Source organism: Colobus angolensis, unplaced genomic scaffold (genome assembly GCF_000951035.1).
Source record: "Colobus angolensis palliatus isolate OR3802 unplaced genomic scaffold, Cang.pa_1.0 Scaffold121, whole genome shotgun sequence".
NCBI classification, from domain to species: domain Eukaryota; kingdom Metazoa; phylum Chordata; class Mammalia; order Primates; family Cercopithecidae; genus Colobus; species Colobus angolensis.
Window position 1 is genome coordinate 2,307,980 of NW_012113253.1, and position 10,909 is coordinate 2,318,888.

General features: G+C 36.2%; 1 protein-coding gene across 2 annotated transcripts in view; it reads right to left on the bottom strand.

Moving 5' to 3' along the window:
* ZFPM2 (zinc finger protein, FOG family member 2) overlaps positions 1-10,909 on the bottom strand; it is a 490,202-nt gene that overhangs the window by 241,249 nt on the left and 238,044 nt on the right. For both annotated transcript variants that reach the window (XM_011931024.1, XM_011931016.1), the window contains exon 4: positions 657-775. In XM_011931024.1, coding sequence (XP_011786414.1) covers positions 657-680 — 24 coding nt within the window. In that variant the 5' untranslated portion in view covers positions 681-775. The remainder of the gene's footprint in view (positions 1-656; positions 776-10,909) is intronic.

The window sequence follows — 10,909 nt, forward strand, 5'->3', positions numbered from 1 at the left end:
ACCTGATATAAATGATGAATTGATGGGTGCTGACGAGTTGATGGGTGCAGCACACCAACATGGCACAAGTATACATATGTAACAAAACTGCATGCTATGCACATGTACCCTAGAACTTATAATAAAAAAAAAATCTAATTAATCAATAATCCACATAATCACACCGAGAGATAGACTTTCTGTTCTCAGAACTTTTACAAAAAAACTGAACAACAAAAGTTATAATGCCGATCATTCATCCTTGCTTTTAAAGGTACAAACAGTATTACCAAGGAAAAACAAAGTTGTTTATTTCTTGTTCTTCATGTAAACCTGTAATGGATGACAATTTGTGTCATCGAAAAATAAAGGCAATTTTATATATTATTAAATGTGAACAGTTTTAGTCTGGCTAAGCAGATAAAGCAATAACCTTATATATTACCTTACTAGCCACAATTTAATATGAGTAACCTGTTTCTGTATAAATTCTGCATATATTACTGTCAGACACAAACCACTTGAAAAGTATCCAAGTTTTGCTGTCCATGAAACAGCAAAAACAAATGGTTACTTTTAGTGATTTCATTGGAAAGCAAGCAGAGATAATTTCTGGGCTATGACAAAATATTAACCGTTGATGACAAAACATTAACCATCTCGGAATATCCACATACCACAGAATTATTATTCAAGTCCATCTTCCCAGGAAACGGCCCCCAGGTTGTTCCCACCGGAAGTTGCTGTCGACTCTGAATTTTTCGTTCCCCATCTTTCTGAAACACCTCCAGCTCTCCTGCAGACAATGAAACAGAAGTGTTCAGAATACTTCCACTTGTACTTTAACAGCAGCCACCTCTTTTTGTGTGTTCGCTTTACACACATGATATTCTCAGGATTCATACAAAGAGAATTAATTACGCTCGTCTGAAAAACAACTCATCTTATCCTAAGAGGAAAATAAAAGTTGTCCTTACAATTGTATTCAAATTTAGTTCAATTTCTTCCTTTCACCTTTTCACACGCATCATCTACTGAAGTCAATTCTTTTTAGTTAAGTCTTTTAGAACCAGAAACAATAACACTCCCTTAGAAAGCACTGATCTAATGCCAAAACAGATAGACAAGAAACAGTAGGACAATAATTTTGCGTTAAAATTCTTGTATTTATTCAAGACTCTCGAACAACAATATCTGGAGAGTTTTTTAAGTACTTGGTAATTTTTTGAAATTACTACCAGTTTCAATAGGTAATATGGCTATGTGTACAACATATAGCAAGGCATGTTTTTCAAATAAAAAATGTTTAGATGAAGTTTTTACTTGTTTTTCTGTATTTGGTATACTGAATAGAATTCTATTGTACCAAAAGAGTTTTAACAACAACACTTTAGAAATAAGCAGTTTTGGAAGGTCTTCTTCCTTTCATTTACTCCAGAGTAATATTTTGGAATCTATAAAGGGAAATAGGAAGTAAAGACAGTATACACACTTGCATAAAGTAGGAATTCATTAAATGCTTAAGAAATAAACGAATGGAATAATATACAAATAAATAAAAGAGGGCCTCAATATTTAAAAAAAAAAAGCCAATAGGTTAAATGCTGTTTAGGATAGGTAGAAAAAAAGGACACAATCAGGACTTGTAGCCTCTCTTTGAAATAATTAAATCTAGGATATTTATTCCCCAAAGAGTATTACCATACCATATCACCATACTGAAATGTTTATATTTTAAAGATTTTATCTCAGTAACCTAAATTTGTTGTTTTTTAATGTTATTTCTTTTCAGCCTGATCAACAGCAGACATGAGAATGGGAAGGAATGAAACAGGAATAAATATTAGGTTGGTGCAAAACTATGGCAAAAACCACCATTACTTTTGCATCAATTTTAATGTCAATGAAAATCCATATAGAATAGAGAGCTGAGAAAAACAGAATAGAATATATTCAGTACTTATATTTTCTTTTTCTTTTCTTTTTTTTTTTTTTTTTTTTTTGTGAGACAGAGTTTTGCTCTTGTTGCCCAGGTTGCCTCTCGTGTTCAAGAGATTCTCCTGCCTCAGCCTCCCAGGTAGCTGAGATTACAGCAAGCACCACCAGGTCTGGCTAATTTCACATTTTTAGTAGAGATGGAGTTTCATCATGTTGGTCAGGTTGGTCTCGAACTCCTGACCTCAGGTGATCCACCCTCCTCGGCTTCCCAAAGTGCTGGAATTACAGGCGTGAGCCACTGCACCTGGCCTAGTAATTACATTTTCTAAATGCTATATGTCATGACAGGTAACATATGAAATTGTTGCCTTAATCTGGCTTTAGCTTCTTTTCAAGTTAGTAGCTATCTTTAAATACACAGATTCAATCTTGAGGTTTTTTTTTTAAAAGAAACCCTGTCAACCTGAGTTCAATTCTATCTCTTCTTTACTTCTCTATTTAGTGTCACCTCCTTTTAATAGTTTAAATACCAGACATTATTTTTCATGTTTTCATTATTGCTTATCCTGAAAACCAAAACTAAAGTATATAAACTACAATCAGCTAAAATATTTTGGTAATGGTTAAATTGTGTCCATGGTAAAATTTAAATTTATCTATATCTGAGCAATAAAGATGCAATGTTCATAAAAATTTCATGTTCCCAGTCAAAAATTTAAATTCAAGGCCAACACTTCCATTCGCCCTTCCTCTCACGCTCTCTTTCTTTACCACTTGAAAAATACACTGAAAATGGAAGAACACATTACATTAAGACAAACAAACATTCTCCAGTGGTTTAAATTCTGGTATATCAATAGCTAATGATGATCAGCAGTGAGGAAAATGAGCCCAGAAAGATTCAATAAGTCCGAACATCTGAAAGATATAAATAGAATACGTATAGGAAATAACATATTAACACCTAAGTACTAGATCCTGATGCTTACTCAGTGTTCAGAAACTATGGAAAGACAATAATTTGTTTTCTGTATACAGAATAACAAATCCATGTATGAGATTTTCCTCTGAAAATGTTTTTCATCTTTGTGCAATCTTTTTGAGTGATGCATTGGAATCAGAGACCCTTTATAGAAACACCCTCAGGGACAGAGCACAAAGATAACAATCTAATCTGATGTCAGAGAGGAACCAGTGGGACAACACGACTCAATATATGCATATTCACATTCTTTATTGAAATATTTAGGATAATTTTCTTATTTGAAAATAAACTGTTTAATTTCTATTGGCTAGGGGTTCTCAGTATTTTTTTCAACCATACGTATTTACATTTAAAACAGTTAATTTACAATTTACCATTTAAAATAAAATATATTTCAATCTCTCAACTAAATGCAAGTTAAAAAATCTTCTTTTCTACATAAAAATATACCCAAATAATTTACTTCTTTTTACACACTAAAAAACCAGTCATGTCACATTTAAGTGATACCAGAGGAATCATGAGAATCTTTGAAAATCCTTTAAAAAAGTAATTCATCCTCTCTTTATACCACTGACATATTTCATTTGAAAAGGGTTCAGACTCAGTCAAACAGTGACTCCTTATCTATACCTGTGGATTTACAAGCAGCTCTGTCTTTTAATGGATTAAGAACTACAAACTTGGGGCAGATCATAAAGTGATATCCAAATGTCTCCAAAGTTTCTGAAGTGTCTTTGATTATCCATTAAAATTTTAAGCAGACCAAAAACACTTTTACAAGCTCTTAAAGATGGCCACAACAGAAAGTCCAGTAACTGTTCAAATTATCAAGTCAATCTTTTCAACTTTACTAGATAAGCAAGAATACCCCAGTCTCCTTTCTTGCTTGCCAACAAGTTATTTCAGGGTTTAGAAAAAACCTTTCTGATGCTGAAATAGTTAAATAAAAATATTCATTTGCTCACAATAGCATTTCTAAAAACTGCAAGCATAGTGCAAATAATTAGCATGTATATTCTACCAAGGTTACATAGCTTAATGATAGCAAAAGAAATAAAACATTGTATAAAGGGAAGTTATATTTAACTTACATATTGCTTAAGAGTACGATATTTTATTTTTTTCCAAAAATTAATAGCTATCATGAAATAAAGGAAAGATTACTACACTAAAAGTAAGAAGATTAATTTTTACACCTATTCTGTTCAATAACCAGCTGAAAGGCCTCAAATAAGTCATATCTTTTCTGAGTCTTTGCTTTGTCATTGTTAAAAGAGTGGTTTGCACTCACTCACAACTCGCTAAGATGTTTTTCAACACTGACAGTCCATGATAGCAATTTTCCTTCCCTAGATATAATATATTATGAGAAGTAGAAGGGCACTGGGCTGGTAGGCCAGAGACTTAGGTCCTCAAACCATTTTATCAAAAGATGGATGTTTAAGTTGAAAAGATTAGATATTCTGAAATAAGATGCAAAAGCTCCAATTCTTATTTGATTTGTTTATTTATTCCTTTATGCCTCATTCATTTGTTCATTCATTTATTCTATAAACATTTATTGGGTATCTACTAAGTATCAGACAGTGTGTTAGGCCAAAGAATAAAGCAACAAACAAAACAAGCCTGAACCTGGATGAATTCCATGAAATAAAATCCATATGGCTTGGGAAGTAAAAGTCATAGAGCTTAGTGATTGTTTAGATTTTAGGACTTAGGGCAGAGAGAATCCTAGAATGTTACGCAAGTATCTCAGTTAGGTACATAAGCCAACGGCCATGTTCCTGTTGAGATAGAAGAATACAGAAAGAAAAACAAGAATTAAGAGTAAAATAAGGAGTTACAGTTTGGTAATGTTGATATTGAAGTAGCTATAAAGAAGGCAATAGGTGACCAGGTGTGGTGGCTGACGCCTGTAATCCCAACACTTTGGGAAGCCGAGACGGGCGGATCACGAGGTCAGGAGATTGACACCATCCTGGCTAACATGGTGAAACCTGAAGTGCCAGCTACTCGGGAGGCTGAGGCAGCAGAATAGTGTGAACCCAGGAGGCAGAGCTTGCAGTGAGCCGAGATAGCACCACTGCACTCCAGCCTGGGGGACTGAGCAAGACTCCGTCTCAAAAAAAAAAAAAAAAAAAAAGAAGGCAATAGGTGATTTTAGGTAGGCAAGTATAGGCCTGGGACCCAGAAGCAAGGTCTTAACTGGAAGCAAGGTCTTGGCATTTATTTATTCAGAAATTTAAAAACCACCTTGTATATGGTAATACAAGCCATAGGATTAAAGAGTATATCATGATAAATAAGAAGACCTAGGACAGAATTCTAAAGACCTTCAAAGGCATAGTGATGAAGGAATAGGCATAGAAGCTTTAGGAGAACTGGCAAGAGACATAGAAAAGAAATTGGATATAGTACCATAGACACCAAGGGGTTGATTGAGAATTTGAAGGACAGGGGAATCAATCAAGGAATCTGAAAATTTATGTAAGTAAGAAAAGAACTGGAGGCCAGGCATGGTGGCTCATGCCTGTAATACTAGCACTTTGGGAGGCCGAGGTGATTGGATCACCAGCTTGAGACCAGCTTGGTCAACATGGTGAAACCTCGTCTGTATTAAAACTGCAAATATTAGCTGGGAGTGGTGGTGCATGTCTGCAACCCCAGCTACTCGGGAGGCTGAGGCAAAAGAACTGCTTGAATATGGGAGGCAGAGGTTGCAGTGAGCCAAGATCGCGCCACTGCACTCCAGCCTGGGTGACAGAGCAAGACTCTGTCAAAGGAAGAAAGAAGAAGAAAAGAAGGAAGGAAGGAAGGAAGGAAGGAAGGAAGGAAGGAAGGAAGGAAGGAAGATTGGAAGGAAAATTGGAAGGAAAAGGGGAAGGAAAAGGGGAAGGGAAGAACTGGAAAGATTCCTTTGGATGAGATGGCGGTCACAGGTATTTGGAGTGAAAGGAGTTTTGTAAAATGGTAGACCAGGATACACGCTGGAATGGGTTCACAATTGAATGAGAGAAGAGTAACTGTAATAAGCCATGTGATCCTTAGCAAGTTACCTAATCCTTTGAACTTCAGTTTCTACATGCAAAGTAGAAACTGCAATAGCTTTCTAAAAAGGTTGCTGTGAGGATTAACAATATACAAAGTATCTGATAAATATTTACTTCACCAAAAAGAAACTGAAGAATTCTAAGAGCATGTCCATATACTTCCATCATCTCATCCAACCATTCACTGATGTCTGCCTGTAGTCACATTCCCTCCTTGTCACCTTTATCCAAATCACTCCTCATATCCTGACTTATTTTCTTTTCCATTGGCTGTTGGATTCACCCTTCTTATCAGCATTTTTAAGGTTTTAATCAACTCAGATGAAGACAACCCACCAGCCTCAATTGATTCTATAGCTCCAATTCAGGTTCCAAATCTCTGCCAGGATAAACTGATTAAAACTCCACTTTCATCATGTTACCCATTTATGCAAGTTCCTTCACTAGCTACTTCTTGGCCATCCCAAACTGAACATATCTGCCTGAATTTTAATACCACCCATACCGCTCCACAATATTTGCCTAACTCTTGTGTTCTACTGCTCTCCCAAACGTGTTCTTCCCTCCAGCCAAAAAAGCCTTCTTCCCCATCCATTCCTCCTCATCTCCAGTTTAGCTCCCCCATAACTTTCTGAGAATGGCTCCTGCTATCTGGCAGACCCACCCTATTCCTGCCTGCCTTAATAGACCCTTTTAATGTTACAAGGTCAAGCCCAAAGCTATTCTCCTTCATGCAGCTTCTCTGAATTCTAGAGAAAACCGAAATTTTCTTCCCTAATACTCCCATTGCATTTATAGTCCAATATCACACAGTTTTGCATTAAATTATTCCCTAGTAGGGTTCTCCCTGATAATGTATTTCACCTCAACAGAAACATAAACATTTTAATCTACAAATTTCTTTAAAAATTCTTTTATTCCCTGGTAATTAATAGAGTTTGTGACAGATGATATTTGAAAAATACAAATGGAACGCAATTGATGGGATGAAAATTTTGATGATACGATGTATCTCAATTTCAGTATAGTTGAAGTTGATTTTTGGAGACAAAAGAGAGTTGTCTTAATATGTATCTGCTCTTTGTATTACAACAAGCAACCATTTCACTTGTTCAACCTTCTATGTAATACGTTCACCTACATTACCTCATCTGTAGAATATGGAGCGGGATGAAAAAATAAAAAATGTTCTTCTCTGCCCAGTTCATATTTTTGCAGCTATTCTTCAAAAAGAAGCCTGATTTTTTAACATGCTGGGTAAGTTCACAGAAAATATTTGAGACATATAGGACGGACTAATCAATTTTGGTAAAAGATAATATTGTTAGTGCTCAGGGCTGTTTCTCTTATCTTCTTGATAATGCATACTTTTAAAAGTCTGTGATTACTCAAAGACTTATGATAGCTTCACTTAAAAAAAAAGGCCCTAAGTCAGAAATCACTACCAAACATCCCACAGCTTTTTTAAAATATCAACCCACGTTTTGGCCTAAATAAAAGAAATTCACTGGTGGAGAGAAATACTTAAAATCACCAGAGATGCCCTCAAATACTTTTTCTTTGAAAGTGCTATCAAGACATTGTATTTTTTTAATATGCTCTTTTTGATGCCTCTTTAGAAAGCAAAGGATATGAACATAGTAGCACACCAAAGGGGAACAGACAGATGTGAGTCTTTTAGAATAGTTATCAGCAATCATGCTTCACCTGAATTCAGCATTAAGTTGATGATATAAACATATAAGGTATTTACAGAACATTCCTTAACTCAAGGTTCAGATTTCATAGGACATAGTTGCAAGTAAATGAGATGACAGAAGATCATATTGCATTAGCTGAAAGTACAATTCTGGTTGGTTTGAACTTGGTTTTAAATATATAACCAAATTTTAAAGCAGATCACATGAATTAGCTCATAATATTTATCAGACCATACTACAGCAGAAGGCTACCGTGTCAGAACCCATATTTATATTTTCTTCATGGTTGGAAGACATTATGCATCATGGTATCAAACATGGACAGCCCCGAAGTCATGCTGAGTTCAAAAAGCACTCAAAGATTCTAAAAATCTCCAAACATTTTCAAAGTCAGCCAAGGTGGCTGAAGTATGGCAGAGCTCTTGCTATTTTATGGTTTAACCATTTGACAGCTGCCTGCTACATACATAAGAGGGTTAGATCATTTCACTGCTGATTATCTTCACAGCCAAACTGCAGTCTTGCCACTGTGTGTTTCCTCAGGTGTTAATAACCACGTTTCATCTGCATTTTGAGACAAATAGCACCATTTATATTATGCTATATTGATCCACTTCTAAGCATGGTTTGGCTTAGGAAATGACTGTTCTTGGTTGGTGACTACAAATTGCCTTATAGAGATACTTTTTCTAATTTTCCTTCTCCATGTTTGAGTCATACAGTCACAACACATACTAAACTACAGTTTTGTACATAAACTTGAAATACGATGTTCCCTATTCAAGTACTCCAGTCAAACCCTGATAAATCAGGCTGGCCATGCAGTGATCTTATCCCTTCTGACTCTTTAATAAATCGAACCTTGTAAGTTCCTACTGTTGGAAGTTGTCACTAAATGAAATTGTGACCTTATCCGGCGCATGAACTTATCCTGCTGACAACTACATTTATTGTGTGGATAAGAAAGGAAAAAAAGAAAAAGGGAATAAAGAAAAAATGAGATATTTGACAATTGTGATCTTAGCCATATGTAACTCTAACAGATGGGATCTTTTTGATGTTCCATTAATGATTTGCCAAAGATGAGTCTCTCCTTAGAGAAAAATGCTCACCCTAGGTAAGTGCTGGGGGCACTGCAGATGGTATTGAAAGAGCATGAGGAGGTACTGGGTGACAGCAGAGAATCAGAAGCTATTAGTCCAACACAAAGAGCACTGAATTAGCTTGTAATTGCACTGGTAAAGATAACATAATGGTGGTGGCAAAATAGAAACATTCCCTTTTCATGCGACGAATTGAGTACCTAAAAACTCTAACACCACACGCTGGAATGGTCTAAAACCTAGAGTAAAATTACTGTATTTCTCAAAAATGCAAAATGCTCTCTTTGGCTACAGTTTCTAAAAAGTCATAGAAATCAATGTGTACAGCATCATATAAGAAGCAAATTTACATTTGTATGCTACCAAATATTGACATATATTACAAACTCAGGAACCTTTTACCTTATTATTCTGGTTGCTCTTAAGGATTCATTCTGAGACAGATTATTCTTTCTATCTTAAGGCCCACTGAAACTTTCCAATTGTCATTTTCATTATAAAGAAATAGAGGAGATGAAATATGTGGGTAGTAGTAATAATGAAACAGAAAATTCTAAGCGTTTTTAAAAACAACACCATGGGCCGGGTACGATGGCTCATGTCTGTAATCCCAGCAATTTGGGAGGCCAAGGAGGGTGGACTGCTTGAACTCAGGAGTCCAAGACTAGCTCCGGCAACATGGCAAAACCCTGTCTTTACAAAAAAAATAGAAAAATTAGCCAGGTTGGGGGCATGAGCCTGTAGTCCCAACTACTCAGGAGGCTAGAGAGGGAGGATTGCTTGAGCCCTGGGAGGTCAAGGACTACAGGTGTGTCACTGCACTCCAGCCTGGGTGACAGAGTCAGATCCATTTTGGCTTCATCCCTAGGATGCAAGGCTGGTTCAACATAGCAAATCAATAAACGTAATCCAACATATAAACAGAACCAAAGACAAAAACCACATGATTATTTCAATAGATGCAGAAAAGGCCTTTGACAAAATTCAAAAGCCCTTCATGCTAAAAACTCTCAATAAATTCGGTATTGGTGGAATGTATCTCAAAATAATAAGAGCTATTTATGGCAAACCCACAGCCAATATCATACTGAATGGGCAAAAACTGGAAGCATTCCCTTTGAAAACTGGCACAAGACAGGGATGCCCTCTCTCACCACTCCTATTCAACATAGTGTTGGAAGTTCTCGCCAGGGCCATCAGGCAAAAGAAAGAAATAAAAGGTATTCAATTAGCAAAAGAGGTAGTCAAATTGTCCCTGTTTGCAGATGACATGATTGTATGTTTAGAAAACCCCATCGTCTCAGCCCAAAATCTCCTTAAGCTGATAAGCATCTTCAGCAAAGTCTCAGGATACAAAATCAATGTGCAAAAATCACAAGCATTCCTATACATCAATAACAGACAGAGAGCCAAATCACGAGTGAAATCCTATTCACAATAGTTTCAAAGAGAATAAAATACCTAGGAATCCAACTTACAAGGGATGTGAAGGACCTCTTCAAGGAGAACTACAAACCACTGCTCAGGGAAATAAAAGAGGACACAAACAATGGAATAACATTCCATGCTCAAGGATAGGAAGAATCAATATTGTGAAAATGGCCATACTGCCCAAGGTAATTTTTACACTGAATGCCATCCCCATTAAGCTACCAAAGACTTTCTTCACAGAATTGGAAAAAAACTACTTTAAAGTTCATATGGAACCAAAAAAAAGCCTGCATTGGCAAGACAATCCTAAGCCAAAAGAACAAAGCTGGAGGCATCACACTGCCTGACTTCAAATTATACTACAAGTCTACAGTAACCAAAACAGCATGGTACTGGTACCAAAACAGAGATATAGACAAATGGAACAGAATAGAGCCCTTCAAAATAATACCACACATCTATAGCCATCTGATCTTTGATAAACCTGACAAAAACAAGAAATGGGGAAAGGATTCTCTATTCAATAAATGGTGCTGGGAAAACTGGCTAGCCATATGTAGAAAGCTGAAACTGGATCCCTTCCTTACGCCTTATACAAAAATCAATTCAAGATGGATTAGAGACTTAAATGTTAGACCTAAAACCATAAAAACCCTAGAAGAAAATCTAGGCAACACCATTCAGGACATAGGCATGAGCAAGGACTTCATGTCTAAAACA